This window comes from Microcaecilia unicolor, chromosome 3 (assembly GCF_901765095.1).
Source record: "Microcaecilia unicolor chromosome 3, aMicUni1.1, whole genome shotgun sequence".
Lineage (NCBI taxonomy): Eukaryota > Metazoa > Chordata > Amphibia > Gymnophiona > Siphonopidae > Microcaecilia > Microcaecilia unicolor.
This window is the reverse complement of record NC_044033.1, coordinates 372,213,410-372,233,648: the sequence shown is the minus strand read 5'-3', so window position 1 is coordinate 372,233,648 and position 20,239 is coordinate 372,213,410. Positions and strand designations below refer to the sequence as shown.

The window sequence follows — 20,239 nt, the reverse complement described above, 5'->3', positions numbered from 1 at the left end:
TTTATAGGGAGTCTAATGGAAATCATAAATCCAACCCAATCTTGTTTTGGGAGGCGGCGAAGGCGGTCCTCCGAGGAGACATCTCCTATGTTAGTTTCCAGAGGAAGGTGAGGTGTAGGGAAGTGCTCCGGTTGGAAAAGAGAGTAACTTCTCTTCGCAAGCAATATGGGGCAGATCATTCCTTGCGGATTAAGAGGCAATTGCTGGAAGCTCAACAAGCTCTGAATTATTGCTTGCCCAGGCAAAGAAATCTTGGGCATACTACAAATTCCAGCTCTATCGGTTTGCGAACAAGAGTAGCAGATTTTTAGCCAGGCTTGTGCATGGTAGAACAGGGCATCATAAAATATCCACGATGCTAGATTCAACGGGAGTTCGGAAACACGAGGATGGGGCTATCAATAAGACCCTCTCCGAGTTTTTTGCTAGGCTTTATGAGCAGCAGACGCCACCTCCGGTAGTCAGTGAGGTATATTTATCCAGTTTGGATCTGCCTAAAGTTACGGAGTCGGAGTTAGGTCAGTTGATTGCACCTATAATGGCAGAAGAAGTGGAAAGAGTAATTAGACAGAATGCCTTGGGAAAGGCCCCAGGTGCGGATGGTTTGTGTAATGAGTTTTACAAATTATTACAGTCGGACATAAGTCCAGTTTTAGCAGATGTCTTTAATAATTTTATACAACAGGAGCAGTTATTTCCGCATCTTAACACGGCTCAAATTATAGTACTTCCGAAGCCAGGTAGGCCGGCGGATTGCCCAGATTCATATTGCCCAATCTCGTTGCTTAATACGGAGGTAAAAATTTTGGCCAAGATCATGGTTAATGGGTTGTCGCAAATTCTTCACTCCTTGGTGGCCGAGCCGCAGGTGGGGTTCACATGCGGGAGGGTGACCGCGAAAAACATGAGAAGAATTCTAGTGGCTTTGGAAACTATTGGACTAGAGAAAGCTTCAGCCCTACTAATAAGCTTCGATACAGAAAAAGCGTTCGATAGGGTGGAGTGGGGATTCCTTTTTGGGGTGTTCGATGCGTATGGTATAGAGGGCTGGTTTACACAGGCGGTGCAGACCCTGTATTCAGATCCAAAGGCGCAGGTGTGTGCTAATGGCATATTGTCAGATTGGTTCCCTATCAGACGGGGGGGACCCGACAGGGCTGCCCCTTGTCACCACTACTTTTTGTCCTAACCCTGGACCCTCTTTTGAGGGAGATTCAGAATAATCCGGATATTCAGGGGGTGCAGATAGGGAATCTTATTTTCAAATTCGCAGCATTCGCCGATGACTTGTTGTTGCTTATTACGAACCCGCGGTATTCGCTGCCACACCTAATGGAATGCTTGACAGAGTTTCAACTCAATTTAACAAAATCGGAGGCATTGGTGAGTTCCACTATTTTACGGCAGTCGTGGGCAGATGGGTTCCCTTTGAGGTGGGCAAGGGAGTTGTTTCGCTATTTAGGAATACAGTTGTCAATGGACCCATCACTCCTGTATGAGATCAATGTTTCTAAGTTGCTCAGAGAGATGAAGGAGCAGTTGTCACTTTGGTCCATCCTCCCGTTGTCTTTTTTGGGTAGGTGACATCTATATAGAATGACTGTTTTCCCCAGATGGTTGTATGTGTTACAAACCTTACCTATCTGCTTACTGCGAAGGAATTTGGTGATGCTTCAGCGGATAGTGACAAAGTTCTGTTGAGGGGGAAGGAAGCCAAAAATGAAGTGGCACTATTTGATAGGTGCCCAAAAATCAGGAGGGTTGGGGCTTCCCGACCTTCGGGACTGGTTATTGGGAACCACAACATACATAGATGTAGTATTAGAGCAGGATTATTTTCGCCCATGGCACCTAAATTATTTACTTCACATCCCCAGGGAAAGGCTGCCGGAGAGAACTCTTAGGAGTGTGCTGCTTAGACCCCTTTGGTTACTGTGGAGGGCTGTGCTCCCCCTGTGGAATCAATGCCCGACTAGTAGTGTATGGTTGCCTTTACAGGGGAATCCAGATTTTAGGCCAGGCGGAGACAACAGAGTTTTCCAATCCTTGAAAGAGAAGAGGGTATTTTTGCTAGAACATTTAATTAAAGAGGATGGGTCCGTAATGTCATCTCATGATTTTTCGAATCATTGTGAGCAGGGCCCAGGTACGCTTTCGCTTACTGTCAACTAATGCATTGCGCGCGTTCCTTGCTGGGGGGCAGTTTGTCCTCACGCCAGCTGAGAAAATTTTGGAGGGAGACGCTGCAGGCCAGATATCGATTTCTTGGTTTCATGGTGAGTTATGTAGGAAGTCTCAAGTCAAGGACTTACAAGAAGTCGCGGACAGGTGGAGTAAGGATATGGGTAGGACAATCTCGACACAGACGTTACTGTCCTCTCTTAAGAGTGGCTCATATCTGGTGCATAGTGCGGAACTACAGGAGTGCCATTTTCGGACGGTATACAGGGCTTATTTCTCCCAGAGACAGACTTTTGATGCCGGGTTGACGGAAACGCCTTGTTGCAGAAAATGTAAGAGGGCGGAGGCAACCTTCTTCCATGGGATATGGAAATGAAGACAAATTACCTTGCTCTGGACGGCAATAGCTCATTTTCTTCAAGGAGTGGTAGGACGTACAATTATTTTATCATTTGAGAGAGCGGTGTTTAGTATGCCATGCCTGTGGCAGGGGAGAACACAGGGAGAGAAGTTGTTCCTGGGTAAGTCATGCATATTAGGGAGGAAGTACATTCTAAAACCACTGGATCCAGGATCACCCTCCCTCCTTTTGGTATTGGAGGAACAAATCGTATGAACTAATGGTTTTGGAGTCTCTGGGGGGGCAGGTGTGTCACCTGGGAGGCAGCGCAGGTTCCTGGCGATATGGGAGGCCTATTTGAATACCATCTTGCCAAGGGCAAGGAGTCAAATATTGAATCAATTACCCTGGGGGAATTAGGTCCACTTGAGGGGGTAGGAGTGAGATACTTGCAATGTAGAAGGGGGGGGGAAGGGTACATAAGTACATAAGTAGTGCCATACTGGGAAAGACCAAAGGTCCATCTAGCCCAGCATCCTGTCACCGACAGTGGCCAATCCAGGTCAAGGGCACCTGGCACGCTCCCCAAACGTAAAAACATTCCAGACAAGTTATACCTAAAAATGCGGAATTTTTCCAAGTCCATTTAATAGTGGTCTATGGACTTGTCCTTTAGGAATCTATCTAACCCCTTTTTAAACTCCGTCAAGCTAACCGCCCGTACCACGTTCTCCGGCAACGAATTCCAGAGTCTAATTACACGTTGGGTGAAGAAAAATTTTCTCCGATTCGTTTTAAATTTACCACACTGTAGCTTCAACTCATGCCCTCTAGTCCTAGTATTTTTGGATAGCGTGAACAGTCGCTTCACATCCACCCGATCCATTCCACTCATTATTTTATACACTTCTATCATATCTCCCCTCAGCCGTCTCTTCTCCAAGCTGAAAAGCCCTAGCCTTCTCAGCCTCTCTTCATAGGAAAGTCGTCCCATCCCCACTATCATTTTCGTCGCCCTTCGCTGTACCTTTTCCAATTCTACTATATCTTTTTTGAGATACGGAGACCAGTACTGAACACAATACTCCAGGTGCGGTCTGGGGGGGAAGGGAATTGGTTATGGTCATGGGTAGGGGATGGCCCAAGGGTAGTGGCTTCCTTTACAGTTGATGTGGGTATTGTTATAGTTGACACGGTTTTGGGGGGAACACTAGTATAATATAATACATGGGAGAATACCGTCATTGAGGCATTTTGTTGGACTGTAACGCTTGATGATGTTTAAGGTGGAGAGTCGGGGAAGGTTTTAAACAATGGGAAAAGTTAGCTGGTGTTTTCTTTGTTTGTCTCATCAACACTTGTGTATGTAATTTTGCAAATATGGATGCCTGGTTATTATTGGTTAAGGGGGGAGGAAGGGGGGTTGAATCAGGTTGGATTCGTCCTTGTCTTTACATTGCAGGGGGGTTGGCAGGGGGGGGGAATGAAAGTTGGCTTGGTTATCCAAAGTTATTCATACTGAGAATGTACTATATTTGTTTGTTTTTGGATTCTTTAATTTAAAAAAAGTTTGAACATAAAGATGGTTGAAGTTGGGTGGGGGAGGGAGGGAGAAATATTTAAAACTTGAGACGATTATTCACCTGAATGTAATCATTTTCTAGATATGTTGCAATTGATATTGGATGGAGAAACAGTTTGTGAGTGATTTGTCCAATAAAAAGACAAACATAAAAATAAATTCTTGCATAAACAGTAAACAAATGCAATTTTAATAAAAACAGAGATGCATGCTCAAATTTCCCAGCTATTTCAGCTTCAAAAAAAAGTTTTGCATCAGTACTCTGCCGGCAATACAATCCAACTGCCTTCGCAGTCATACATAAAAACACAGCACTGCAATAATCTAGAGCAGGCTAATCAGTGCCTGTACTAAAAATTGAAAATGCTCCTCATAAAACATAGGCCATAACTGCCTAAGAAGCCATGGATTACAAAATCAAGCATGGTACCAGGAAATTGGAAGATGGCCACTGTAAAGCTGATTTTTAAAAAAGGTTATAGAAAAGGTTCTGGACCACATTACAGCCAGCAACCCATAGTAGAATACTAAATTAATGCTCTAGTGTTTTCTGTTCTTTACTTAAAGAGGAAGGGATGGGAGCATAGGGCGGTTGATGAGATTTTGTAGAGGTTTTGAGCTTATTGTTTCTGTTCTCAATAATGTGAAACTGATTCCTCATACTTTTGTAATGCACTTTTACTTAAACCAATAAAGATTTTTTTTTTTTTTTAATGAAAAGGGTTCCAGAGGAGATCCAGAAAGTTATAGACTGGTGAGCCCAATGGCGGTGTCGGGCAAAATGGTAGAGACTATTATAAAGAACAAAATTACAGAGCATATTCAAAAGCATGGATTAATGAGACAAAGCCAACATGGATTTAGTGAAGGGAAATCTTGCCTCACCAATCTATAACATTTCTTTGAAGGGGTGAACAAACATGTGGATAAAGGTGAGCCGTTCGATATAGTGTATCTGGATTTTTAAAAGGCGTGTGACAAAGCACCTTATGAAAGACTCCAGAGGAAATTGGAGAGGCATGGGATAGGAGGTAGTGTTCTATTGCGGATTAAAAACTGGTTAAAAGATAGAAAACAGAGAGTAGGGTTAAATGGTCAGTATTCTTAATGGAGAAGGTTAGATAGTGGGGTTCCCAGATGCCTGTGCTGAGACAGCTGCTTTTTAACATATTTATAAATGATCTAGAGATGGGAGTAACTAGTGAGGTAATTAAATTTCCTGCCGACACAAAGCATTTCAAAGTTGTTAAAACGCATGAGGACTGCAAAAAATTACAATAGGACCTTACGAGATTGGGAGACAGGGCATCTAAATGGCAGATGACGTTTAATGTGAGCAAATGCAAAGCGATTTATGTGGGAAAGAGGAACCCAAATTATAGCTACGTAATGCAAGGTTCCACATTAGAAGTCACCAACCAGGAAAGGGAACTAGGCATTGTCGTTGATGATACATTGAAACCCTCTGTTCACTGTTCCACAGTGGCTAAGAAAGCAAACAGAATGTTAGGCGTTATTAGGAAAGGAATGGAAAACAAAAATGAGGACGTTATAATGCCTTTGTATCGCTCTATAGTGCGACCGCATCTCGAATATTGTGTTCAATTCTGGTCAACGCATCTCAAAAAAGATAGAATTAGAAAAAGTACAGAGAAGCGCAACAACTTCAATATGAAGAAAGGCTAAAGCGGATAGGGTTCTTCAGCTTGCAGAAAATACGGCTGAGGGGAGATATGATAGAGGTCTATAAAATAACGAGTGGAGTGGACTGGGTTGACGTGAATCACTTGTTTACTCTTTCCAAACATACTATGACTAAGGGGCATGCAATGAAGGTACAAAGTAGTACATTTAAAATGAATTGTAGAAAATTTTTCTTCACTCAACGTGTAATTAATCTCTGGAATTCGTTGCCAGAAAATGTAGTAAAAGCAGTTAGCTTAGCGGGGTTTAAAAAAGATTTGGATGGCTTCCTAAAGGAAAATTCCATAGACCGTTATTAAAATGGACTTGGGGAAAATCCACTGTTTATTTCTAGGGAAAGCAGCATAAAATGTATTGTACTTTTTTGGGGATATTGCCAGATATTTGTGACCTGGATTGGCAAACAGGATGCTGGGCTTGATGGTCCTTTGGTCTGTCCCAGTATGGCAATACTTATGTTCTTATGTAATAATCATATTAACATGCAGAATCACGGTCAGGCCTGAATCTACATGAATTACTAAAATTTTTGTTGAGCTATCCAATGATATTCTAGTATTCAAAATGGTTAGGTCTTTAACAGGCGGAACAAGAGCAGGCCCGACCATTAGGCCACCTGAGGCGGGAGCCTCAGGTTGCAGGAACAGCATCTCTACTCCCCCCTCCCCTAAGTTTACCTTCTTTCTTCATGTCTCAAAAGCTGGCGGCAGCAGGCCTGGTTCACATACTCTGCGCTGCTGCCAGCACTCAGCTCTTCTTTTTACCGCAGTAGAGAAGAGGCTGCTACTGGCGGCAGGACAGCATATGGGAATCACGCCTGCCGCTGCAGGCTTTTGGAACATGAAGAAAGAAGGTAAACTCGGGGAACGGAGTGGAAGAAGAAAGAGGGGAGTTGGGGCGGAATCTCAGCCCCGCCTCAAGTGACTTCTTGCCTTGGGCCACCCCTGGGCACAGCCACAAAAGATTTACAAAGCCACTGCAATTTAGTCTTTGTGATATTTCACTTGTGACTAATAAACCAATTATGCATAAATTCAAAGTTCTGATTTAATAAATTATATGTAAATTCCATAGTGAAACTGAATAGACTACCCATACATAGATGAAAATTTACTCAGTATAGTTAGTCACATAATAAACCAAAGATCCTGAATAACCTTGCAACTTTCCTCCATGTGATATTTGCTAACACACAATCCTCAGATGCCCTGGGTCCTTGCCCTACCTACTGGAATCTATCTTCATTCTCAAATCCACTCCCCATCCTCATCTTTCTCATACTTCTCCCTGTACTGAGAATTTTTTGGCAATTATAAATATTCATTCTTGCTCACATCACTGCTATGAATTATCTGCATTTATCTCAATATTCTCAGAAAAGTTGCCATATCAGAACAGTCCTTCAGCACACCAACATCTGAGATTCATATCTCAATGCATAAATGGAGAAAATATTCAGCACATTTAGAAACAAAAGGCTCCTTTTACTAAGGAGTGCTAATGGATTTATCACATGCTAACAATTACTGCATGCTAACTGCTAAGAAGCCCATAGGAATAAAATGGGCTTCTTAGCATTTAGCATGCACTTATCATTAGTGCGCGCTAAATCCATTAACACACCTTAGTAAAAGGAGCCCAAAGAGATGCTTCTTTTTATTTGTTGAGATTAACCACAATTATGAAGAGATTCACCCAAGGCAGTGTACAGCAGGTACAATTTAACTTAAAACTTACAATTTTGTTAACAGCGTAACAATAGTAAAATATTTATTGGGATTTATTAACTGCTTTTATGAAGAGATTCACCCAAAGCGGTGATAAATGGAAGCTACTGGCCATCCTGCACACACCCCTTTTGATCTGAAGTATCTCACTGATTGTGTAAGATTTCATAAGCTTGCTTCTGCTGGAAAGTACCTCACTGAGTTTGTTGGATGTCAGGTCTCCCAGCAACAATGTGTCTGAAGTGTGGGCCACCAGGTACCTCTCCTTTCCAAGGATCTTTACTTCATCAATTTCATAGCCATAGTGAGACTTCAGAACCACTCGGGTTCCTGTTGATAGATTCTTCACAATCACCTGAAGCCAATCAGAAAACAGAATGAAAATGAAAACACCAGGTTATGAGAGTCTCTTACATAAATGTGTTTTCTTAGAAATGAGGGCAGTCAGAAACCAGCAAAGAAACCTATACTATTTGCAGCCTTTCCCTGTCTCTCTAACTCTCAAATGCTGACTGGCATTCTAAACTCAGCAAAAGCATTCAATATAACCAGGTATGTTTCTCATAAGTATACACACAAATATTCACGTTATAGCTATAAATTACAACAGCATCAAGGAACCCAAGATATCTGTGAAACAAGAGCAGAACAGGAAGTAATGTTGTGATACAAAGTGAAAAGGAAGGAAATAAAAAGATGCCAGAAAAGAGAAAGAGGGGACAGCAAAATCAAATTCAGACCTGGTTGTACCCATTTGGCACTTGTATAGCAAAACAGCACGAGTGGTAATCACAGAAAATATGGTCTAAAATAAATTACAAGGTGTTCAGATATAGACATAAGGGTCAAATACAGATGCAGTCACATCTCTTGGCATAAAAGTCTGCTGCTCAGTTAGAGCATTCATACCTTCAGTATTAAGATTTAAAAAAAATGTTTAATGAATCCATATCTAAACACAGAAATTTAGTTTGACACTGGGTATTTATACATACATACACATATACTGTATACATAATTACAGCAAGCAGTGACACAACATGCTTTCCCAGTGAGAAGCAATCAGACATAGGAGTACAGCGCGATATGATTCACAAGGAGGATCTCATAAAAATGGTACAATTTTAGGTGTGCTGGTGAGGTACCATCACCAAATAGGGTTAGAGAACATCAGCACTGTCATTTACTACAGATGCCATCTTCCACTGCTTACCTGACTGGGCCCTACATATGTCATCTCAAACTTATTCTTATAAATACTTCTTCGCAGGCAGCAGTCAAACTGTTCCACCCCTCCGCACAACGTCCCCTGAAAAAAACCCACAACATATGAGATCTGTGTAAAATTCAGCATATGACTATATGGGCCCTGTTTACTAAGCCGCGTTAGAGGCATGTTAGCATTTTTAACATGCGTCAACCATGTACGTGCATTAACCGTGTATGTGCCTACAATATCCCTACAGACGCCTACACGGTTAGCACGTGCGCTAATTGTAGGCACATTAAAAACATTAACGCGCCTTAGTAAACAGAGCCCTATGTGTTACATTTATAGGACAGAGCTGCAAGTTTAGTGACAACAGGAAATCTTTAAAGTAACAGGTCAGCATCATTTTCCAGCTAAAGCCACAGAAGGACGACCTTTGCATCCTAGTCCTTGTGACTTATATGGATTTAGTCTAAAGTTATGTTTATAGTTGCTAAGGAAGCAAGGATGCTAAAACTAAAAGGTTTCTTAAGTTTATTTGGTATATTTTGTTTGCTTGTCAATGATTTGCAAAGGAACAAAGATTTATGTGTTACAAAGATAGGGTTAGGATTACTCAATTTCTGTTGAAAATCTCCAATTAATCCTTGTTGACAAAAAAAGTCCTCCTGTCCCCTTATTTAATAGCCTATAAATTAAATAATAGGTCTGCGGTAGGTGGGAATCAAACTCAAACCCAATCTAACCTACTTTCTAACTTTTTTTTATTTTTATGATTATTTTTTTTTAATCTAAAATACCCCACAGAACTAACATATATTCTTATAGCCCGCAATACCTTGTGGTTCGATGCGGGTTACAAAAGAGAAAAGAAGCTGACCAATTCAGAAAATACAATATTGTACAAAAAATGCAAATATACCAATAACAATCATTTCTTACTAAAATTCTGTAATAAATATGTCTTCAACAAACATCTAAAATGAATATAACTTAAAGCTTGCATTATTAAAAGAGAAATATCCCACCCACCCTACCCCTCTACCCACCCACCCCTAGAGTGACATGTCTTATATAACCTCCCTATCAACCCACTCATTACTTTACCTCACCCATTTCTATTCTTCTATCACCTTCTCCCACTACTCCAACCAGAGTTACACCTAATCACACTGACCACCCTTCAACATCTTCTGTCCTTCTGTGACTGTTCTCTTGTGCTTGACTGCTTAAATATTTTAAATTTAAATGCTTTACTTTTTTTGTCTATTAGATTGTAAGCTCTTTGAGCAGGGACTCTTTCTTCTGTGTTTGTACAGCGCTGCGTACACTTTGTAGCGCTCTAGAAATGTTAAATAGTAGTAAATATCTTTTCCCAATTTAGCAGCTTGTTGTTAGCATATCATTTTCTTACTAGATTTACCCTTCAAAGATGGGACAGTGAACAAATTTCTTAAACAAATATTACGACCTGAATTGCACAGAACAAAACAAATTTAACAAATATGAAGGAGCTAATCCATACAATACTTTATACATCAAACAATACAATTTAAAAATAACCTGGGCTGCCACAGGTAACCAATGAACTTTAGAATAGTAGAATGTTAAATGATCAAAATGTTTTAAAGTATAAATCAATTTCAGTGAGGTGTTTTGAATAGTCTGCAATTTTTACATTAATACTTCAGAACATCAAAAATAGATAATGTTACAATATTCCAAAGAACTTAGCAATAAAGCCTGGACCAACAACCAAAAGTGATGAACTTCAAAATATTTACAAATACAACACAATTTATGCATCAGAAAAAAAAGCTTTCTGGACTACCTTATTAAACTGAAGCTTCAAGGTACCTGTTGAATCAAAAAAAAAAAAAAACACCCCTAAAATCCTTACAGAGGGAAAAAAACAAAACAACAAAAAAAAATACTTTTGTTTATTAATTATGAGAATCCTCAGGCTCACTGGAGCCTGTAATTAACAGCAACTTATTTAACTTTAATTTATGGACCGGCATCCAACATTCTACTGTACTAAATCTTGACTGTATAGTAGATAATTCTTCAGAAACTTCTGATTAGATAGGAACAACAGTAATTATAGAGAGGCATCCAACATTCTACTGTACTAAATATTGACGGTATATTGTTTTGAAACTTCTGATTGGATAGGAAGAAGAACAGTAATATAGTCCACGTACCTAAATGCCTTTATCCCAAGGCTCTCCTGTGTAAATCCCAATGAATGTACATATAAATTAAACAATGGGATTTCTATATTTGACCTTCACTTTACCACAGCCTCACTCTGTATTTGTTCATACCAGTATTAGCGATCGCCTCTACGGTACTATGTAAGCCACATTGAGCCTGCAAATAGGTGGGAAAATGTGGGATACAAATGTAACAAATAAATAAATAAAGAGGAACCCCACTCACATTACTCCAGTTACCCAACAAACTGTTTGACATTTTAACTCTATATTTCCTATTCAGAAGCCATGAAACCAGGATTTAACATACCCCGAAATTCCTACAGCATCAAAAAATCTGCAGAACTTCATCTACCAGGTCAAAAGCATTGGATAGATCAAATTGGAGAAGTATTACTTTCTTCCTTTCACTAAGCCACATTCGTACTAAATTAAGTATTGTGCCCACAAAAGTTTCCATACTGAAATTTGAGCGAAATCCTGATTTGAGAAGAATGAAGAGTATGATGATGTTCTAAGAACTGAGCTAATTGATTAGCTACTATTCACTCCATTAATTTAGTAAATAATGGTAATGAAGCAATAGGCCTGTAATTTCATACCAATCCAATTGAATCTTTGCTGTTCTTCAATAGAGTAATTATTATTTCCCCCAATTCTGCAGGAAATGTACCTATTGTAAGACAATGCACTATCCAGCTGTAAAGTTGTTGTTTAAATTTCACTGAAGCAGATTGCATCACTATTGGGGGGCACTTACCTAACCAACAGTAAGTTTTTGCATTCTTTCTATAGAATGAGTCTAACAATTTCTCCCCTATTAGTAGAAATTGTGTCCAAACTTTATCAACCGGAATCTTATCATATCTCACCAGTATAAAATCATCTACAGTCAGATTTAATGGTCCCTGTAGGGATTGTCTACATAATAATAATTTTGTATAAAAGAAATGTGCCAGTTGTTCAGCCGACGGACCATCCTTCTCGTATCTGTAAGATTGTGTACCAATCTAAATAAAGCTCGTACATCAGATTGTACATAAAGATGGTGAGGAAGGCCAGAAACAGTATGTACAACAGCAACATTCCGTTATTATGCACATAACTTATGCATTCAAGTCTGGACACAGAAATCATGGGGATAACTTTATGTGGATAAGTTATTCATATAAAGTTATGCCAGCATTTCAGCGCTCTTCTTGAATGTGGAAGCCCACTGAAAATTCACATAGAAACAGAATAGTCATAAGTACAGATTCATTACGAGTACTCTTTTGGATTAAGAGTAAATGAACTCTTGCCTAACGATGTTATGTGCAGTATCCTACTATGGCTGCCAAAACTACACTATTCATTACTCACTGCACATAGCCTGGAGCCATCCTTTTTCCATGACAGTGCAGTGATGGTATAAAGGTTTGTAATTTCTTTTGGTTTGGCTTCCTCCCAAGCACTCTTGCGTGGACTCCAATTCAGCACACGAAGCCTGAATGAAAAAAAAGACATAATAGTGGTGAAACCAACAGAAAATTCCTTGGTTGTAAAGAAACATCATTTGTGCAAAATACATTTAACTTTTCATATTATGCTACTCTCTAAGTCTTCTAGCTAGTCTGTTTTGTTAGGTGTGGAAAACAGAAGCTTGAAGAATGGTCTAGAGCAGGGGTCCTGAAATCCTGTCCTTGAGGTCCACAACCCAGCCTGGTTTTCAGGATTTCCACAATGAATATGTATGAGATCTATTTGCATTCACTCCTTCCATTGCATGCAAATAGGTCTTATACATATTCATTACGGAAATCCTGAAAACCAGACTGGATTGTGGACCTCAAGGACTAGATCAGAGAACCCCTGGTCTACAGATTTGTAGCTAAGATTTAATGCTATAAAACGCAGAGTGATGCATTAAGACTGTAAAAATTCAAGGAGCAGTACAGTATAAAGGTTGAAGTTCTTCTGTGAATAAAAGGGAAAACCACTGATCTGGGGGCAATCACATCTCACCAAATAGGTAGACCTGGCAACAGAAAAAGCTAAAATAAGTTCTTGGATGCAGCAAGAGCGTAATGGCCAGAAGTAAAAAAGGGAGGTCATAATGCTTCTATGTAGACCTCTGGTGAGACCTCATTTGGAGTATTGTCCAAATACTGAAATCCACACCTTTGAAGACAAACTAAAATAGTGTTTCCATAATATCTTCCCTACTCTTCATCATTATTGATAACTCTAGTCAAATCCTGGGTGTTCTTCTAGACACCAAGCTATGTTTCCGCCTAATGCCTTAAGTCTTAATGTGAAAAAAACATTTCTTCATTAAGCTCATTTGATCTATCCACCCAAGTTTAGGAACTAATTAACTGAATTTGTCACAGAAAACTTCATTCTTCTAAAAGCTCACAAGTTTGAACTGGATATTTTGGTGTGGATGGTCTCACTCAGGTAGTGAAAGAATTAAACCATATGAGGGAGGGGGGGGGGGGGTTCGGACACTGTTGGTGCTGTTTTTCTTCTCAATAAAATCCTTTTTTTTCATATTATATTTGACTGCTTCAATATTTGTATAGGGGATTTTCTTTGATGATAAATAACGTGGTGAGAGACTTAAAGATCCAAAAATGTATACCTTGTAGAACAGGTGTGAAAGAAGAGATATGATAGAGACATTTAAATATTCCAATGTATAAACACACAGGAGTAATGCCTTTTTCAATGGAAAGGAAGCTCTGGAATGAGCAATTTTAGGATTATGGTGAAAAAGGGGGTACAGACTCAGCAGTAATATAAATAAATATTTCTTTGCAGAAAGGGTGGTGGATGTGTTGAACAGCCTCCAATGGAGGTGGAGGAGATAAAGAATATTTAAATCCAAGAAAGCATAGGACAAGCACCAAGTATCTCAGAAAGCAAAAGGAATTGTAGAGACTGGGCTGTTGGTTTGGGTGAGCATACTGGATAGGCATATGGTTTTTATCAGCTGTAGTATATTTTTCTTCACCCCAATATAAAGCAAAACTCACTCCCCCCCCCCCCCCCCCCCCATTTTACACAGCTGCACTAGCAGCTCTGTGTGGTAATGCTGAAAACAGCCCATTCACTTTGTAAAAGGAGGGATTAGTTATTTCATTTTAAACTAGTCAGAAGGAATAACAAAATTCATAAACAGAGTGGTAGCAACTTCCCCTTTTACAAGTACAGGGTCAGAGCTTATTGATTGACTTCTAACATTTATGCCCCACGTTATCCAGAACATTCTTGAGTTCAACGTGGCTTAAAATAAATAAAAACAACAGGCAAGGGTTAAAATACCATAAACAAAATATCAAGCAAGAGCAGAGTAGAACAAATAAGATACAAATAAATAAGAAGTAAATAATAAACCACTGATGGCCAGTTACAATTTTAGATAAGACTATACAACATTTAAGAGAAGAAAGGAATTTACAGCCCAAAGAGAAATAATCAGGCAGGGGTTAAGTAGACATACATTATAACAGGTTTTAGATCCAAGAAGGATATGAAAAACGAAGGGTCAAATAGCCTGGTCTTACATTTATGTATTTATTTTATCTACATGTCATACTTACATGATGCTTTCTTCCCCAAAACAGGGAACAAAAACAGATTGCATCCCCCCCCCCCTAAAAAAATAGTACAATAAAATATAAGTGAAATAGCATACTCTAACAAACTAATAAATTAATACCGAGATGCAACGTAAAGATAGTGGGGCAGGACCAGAAAAGCGAAGAAGGTACTTACCTGTAGCAGGTGCTCTCAGATGACAGCAGGCTTTATATTCTCACAAGTGGGTGACGCCAACCAGCGTTACCCGGTACAGGATTTATAAAAGTATAGAGCTTTGTGGAGCACGAGACACGCTCCACCACGCCTGCACGAGTGCTTTCCTGCCTGCCGTACGAATGCTGTCTCCTCAGTTTAATACTACAGTAAAAGAAGAAAAAAAACCCAAACAAAGGAGACAACTCCAAGGGGTGGTGGGAAGGATTGTGAGAATATAAAGCCCGCTGTCCTTGAAGAACACATGCTGCAGGTAAGTACCTTCACTTTTCTCAGAGGACAAGCAGGCTTATACATTCTCACAAGTGGGGAATCCTTACTATCTAGGCACACCAAAAACAACAAACATTGGTCAACTGGGCCTTACAACAGTGAGGACATAACTAAGATTAACCTGAAACTATATACAACTGAGTGAGAGTGTAGCCTGGAACAGAATAAAATGGGCTAGGAGCGTGCAGTTGGATTCTAGACCCCAAACAGATTCTGCAACAGTGTCTGCCCGAACTGACTATTGCATGGGATATCCTGCTCAAGGCAGTAATGAGATGTGAGTGTGTGGACAAAGACCACATCGCGGCCTTGCAAATTTCTTCAATGGAGGCTGACCTAAAGTAGGCTACCGACACAGCCATGGCTCTGACATTATGAGCCATGACACGGCCCTCTAGGGTCAGCCCAGCTTGGGCATAAGTGAAGAAAATGCAATCTGCCAGCCAATTAGAAATAGTGTGTTTCCCGATGGCAACCCCCATTCTGTTGGGATCAAAAGAAACAAACGGACTGTCTGTGGGGCCTGGTCCACTACATGCAGTAGGCCAATGGGTCAGTTCAGCAAGCTGAAGAGTAGTAAATCACCGGGACCTGATGGTATTCATCCCAGAGTATTAATAGAACTAAAAAATGAACTTGCGGAGCTACTGTTAGAAATATGCAATCTGTCCCTAAAATCGAGTGTAGTACCGGAAGACTGGAGGGTAGCCAATGTTACTCCGATTTTTAAGAAGGGTTCCAGAGGAGATCCGGGAAATTATAGACCGGTGAGTCTGACGTCGGTGCCGGGCAAGATGGTGGAGGCTATTATTAAGAATAAAATTGCAGAGCATATACAAAAACATGGACTGATGAGACAAAGTCAGCACGGATTTAGTGAAGGGAAGTCTTGCCTCACCAATCTAATGCATTTTTTTGAGGGGGTAAGCAAACATGTGGACAATGGGGAGCCGGTTGATATTGTATATCTGGATTTTCAGAAGGCGTTTGACAAAGTGCCGCATGAAAGACTCCTGAAGAAATTGCAGAGTCATGGAATCGGAGGTAGGGTATTATTATGGATTAAGAACTGGTTGAAAGATAGGAAGCAGAGAGTAGGATTGCGTGGCCAGTATTCTCAGTGGAGGAGGGTAGTTAGTGGGGTCCCGCAGGGGTCTGTGCTGGGTCCGTTGCTTTTTAATGTATTTATAAATGACCTAGAGATGGGAATAACTAGTGAGGTAATTAAATTCGCCGATGACACAAAATTATTCAGGGTCGTCAAGTCGCAGGAGGAATGTGAACGATTACAGGAGGACCTTGCGAGACTGGGAGAATGGGCGTGCAAGTGGCAGATGAAGTTCAATGTTGACAAGTGCAAAGTGATGCATGTGGGTAAGAGGAACCCGAATTATAGCTACGTCTTGCAAGGTTCCGCGTTAGGAGTTACGGATCAAGAAAGGGATCTGGGTGTCGTCGTCGATGATACGCTGAAACCTTCTGCTCAGTGTGCTGCTGCGGCTAGGAAAGCGAATAGAATGTTGGGTGTTATTAGGAAGGGTATGGAGTCCAGGTGTGCGGATGTTATAATGCCGTTGTATCGCTCCATGGTGCGACCGCACCTGGAGTATTGTGTTCAGTACTGGTCTCCGTATCTCAAAAAAGATATAGTAGAATTGGAAAAGGTACAGCGAAGGGCAACGAAAATGATAGTGGGGATGGGACGACTTTCCTATGAAGAGAGGCTGAGAAGGCTAGGGCTTTTCAGCTTGGAGAAGAGACGGCTGAGGGGAGATATGATAGAAGTGTATAAAATAATGAGTGGAATGGATCGGATGGATGTGAAGCGACTGTTCACGCTATCCAAAAATACTAGGACTAGAGGGCATGAGTTGAAGCTACAGTGTGGTAAATTTAAAACGAATCGGAGAAAATTTTTCTTCACCCAACGTGTAATTAGACTCTGGAATTCGTTGCCGGAGAACGTGGTACGGGCGGTTAGCTTGACGGAGTTTAAAAAGGGGTTAGATAGATTCCTAAAGGACAAGTCCATAGACCGGTATTAAATGGACTTGGAAAAATTCCGCATTTTTAGGTATAACTTGTCTGGAATGTTTTTACGTTTGGGGAGCGTGCCAGGTGCCCTTGACCTGGATTGGCCACTGTCGGTGACAGGATGCTGGGCTAGATGGACCTTTGGTCTTTCCCAGTATGGCACTACTTATGTACTTATGTAATGCTCTCTTGCAATCCAAGGTGTGCAAGCTGCTTTTGCCAGGATGGGCATGAGGTCGGGGACACAATGTTAACAAGACAATCGACTGGTTCAGATGGAACTCGACACAACCTTCAGCAGGAACTTAGCTTGAGAGCGGAAGACTACTCTGTTGTGATGGAACTTAGTACAAGGTGACTCCACCACTAAGGCCTGAAAGCTCACCGATTCTACGAGCAGAAGTAACAGCCACCAAGAAAACAATCTTCCAGGTCAAGTACTTCAGATGGTAGGAATTCAGTGGCTCAAAAGGAGATTTCATCAGCTGGGTGAGGACAACATTGGGATCCCAGGACACTGGTGGAGGTCTGACAGTGTAGCATGATATGAGTGTAATTGTCAGAGTTATTGATTTTGCTGGATCAGATACAAATGTATATATAAAATATATACAGCTGCAAAGACTTTACTTTCACCTCCCCTCCCCTCCCCCCCCCCCCCCCCCCCCCCCCCGAAAACTACTGATAACAAAAATTAGCTGGGTGGATACCTAAGTCCATCAACACATCTCCAAAGAACAAAACTCTGAAGATGGACAGAAATCACAGAGACTGGAGTTAACAAAAGACAGCAAAACTCCACCTAAAGAGCCTATCTACTCTCAGACAAAGACTCTTTTAATCCTGTCAGATGCCTTCTGGATGTATATCACAGCAGATGTCCAGACAGAAAGTCTTATGATGTCATTAGTTTCAATTTGTTTATTAATTTTAAACATATTAACAAGAATACACTTGTTATTGAAATACAGCCATAGTACAATTTATACAGCAATAATGACATTCCTTGAAGAAAACATCTTAAAAGAAGTAAAACCTACTTCAAAAATAATCTTAATTTTTAACTAACATGATAATTATTGCTTCCTTAGACCTCATTATTGGAGGAGACGAAGAGAGTTAGGGGAACATATAACAATAGTTTCACAAAAATAAGGTGGTGTAATATTCCCTTGTAATATTACAATTATTTAGAATCAAGAAAAGATTTAAGGGCATCAGGTGAAAAAAATGTATATTTTACCTGACCCAGTCTCACAAGGCACTTGCATGGATAGGCCAGGAAAAACATCCCTCCTATCTCAACAGTTCTTGATTTCAATGCCAAGAAGGCTTTCCTTCTCGCTGAGTCAATTTTGTAACATCAGGAAAAATCTGTACTTTAATACCCCCAAAACAGATTTTTAAATTCTTAAAGTACTGTTTCATTATGTTGTTTAAATCCTGTTCAAATATTAAAGACACTATCAATGTAGACCTTTCTGTTGTCTCATCCAGTGTTTGTTCAAGTATAGCTGAAATATTTCCAGGATCTATATTCATAAGTTGAGCTTCTTGACTTTTCCCAATCTCTCCTTTAGGAGTAGGAATGTAGTATATTTTATTAACAGGCGGCATAGCTTCCAGAGGCATTTTCAACACCTAATTCAAATATCTTCTGAATAAATCTAGGGGAGTAATCCCTAGGAGTTTGGGAAAGTTCAATAAACGTAAATTTAACCTTCTATTAAAGTTTTCAACTTGTTCCATTCGTCTCTGAAGTTCAACATTATCTTTCACCACATTTATTTTAAATTCTTGAAGAGAATCTACATTCTTTTGGATAACAGTCATTTTTCCAGCTATTTCTTCTTTCATCAGGTCTACCTTTGCATTTAACTCACCAAATCTCTTATTAAAGTTACTGACTTCTCCCGATGTTTGTTGTAAAGTCATATCCATCCTGTTCAGCTTTACCCAAATCATTTCGAGATTTACCTCCTGCGTTCTCTTTGAGGTCCCTGCCTCTGCTCCCAGCGTCTTCTGTGGAACTTCCCGACCCTCACCGTGGATCTCACCCGAAACACTTCCGGTAGGGCGTTGATCCACATCGGTACTCGTCAATGACGCTGGGCAAGGAGGTTTACTAATCGATGGTGGAGAGAGAGATACATCCTCTCCCAGTGGGTCCTCCACTTCCCCAAGGAGCCCCGCTATGGGATCCACATCTCTGCCTGTTTGGGAAATCGGCGTGAAAAAACGCTCAAGTCCCGTCTGAGTTGATGAAGGAGTCGAGGTAGGTGGGGGAACTATCCTCGTCAACCCCTTCCTTTTAGTATGGGGCATTTTGTCAGCAACAGTTTTCCTCTCAGGTCAGTTCTCGGAGCGACTTTCCGCGCTGCCTGTTACACCGCCATCTTAGATCGTCTCCCCCCAGGAAAGTGAAGGTTAAGTCTTATGATGTCATTAAACATGTGACCAGTTACCATGCTCCATCTCAAAACTAGATAAAACCAGTTTTCAGCTATCCCTGAGTTTTCATTGGATCGAGTACACCCCACCTGACTTCAGCCTATGGTCCAGCAAGAGATTATAAAAAGCCTGGAAAATGCCCAGTTCGCTCTCCTTTTCTCTTCGCTCTGCCTCTTGCCTCTCCGCTGGACTTCACACACATGTAAAATAAGACTTTCTCCAGGCTCCAGCAACAACTCTGCAACAAAAGACTTCTTTACCAGCGAGGATCTCCTTCATTACTCCAACCAGCAGCCTCCATCAAAGTGCGTTACCATTATCCAGCTTAATTTATCATTCAGATTTGCTATCTTGAAAGCACATACCCTTTGTGAAAGATCCTTAAAACGGTCTCTCTCTTGTAACATTATTACATTGCCTGTATTGTAAATAAACATTTTAAAGTTAAATATACGGTCTTTATGTTCTGAGCACATGTCCTTAAACCTTACAGTGCAGGTTAATGTAAGTATAGTATTTAATTCCCCCATTCTTATTCTTATTATATTACCTTATATTTAATTGGTGTACATATACACAGTGCAATCCGCTTAAGTGCAAGAGTCTGGGACCAAAGAAATGCATGCAGTTAACCAGAGCGTGCACTTAACCATTGTGACCCAAAGAAGATTGACATCTGATAAACATATGTACAATACTGTTTATTATTATACGTACAGTATA

The 20,239-nt window shown here is 40.5% G+C and overlaps 1 protein-coding gene across 1 annotated transcript in view; it reads right to left on the bottom strand.

Moving 5' to 3' along the window:
- IFT172 (intraflagellar transport 172) overlaps positions 1-20,239 on the bottom strand; it is a 335,758-nt gene that overhangs the window by 278,980 nt on the left and 36,539 nt on the right. Inside the window, exons 9-11 of the mRNA XM_030198582.1 lie at positions 12,323-12,446; positions 8,748-8,843; positions 7,728-7,889 (exon numbers count right to left, since the gene is read on the bottom strand). Of these exons, the coding sequence (XP_030054442.1) occupies positions 7,728-7,889; positions 8,748-8,843; positions 12,323-12,446 (382 nt within the window). The remainder of the gene's footprint in view (positions 1-7,727; positions 7,890-8,747; positions 8,844-12,322; positions 12,447-20,239) is intronic.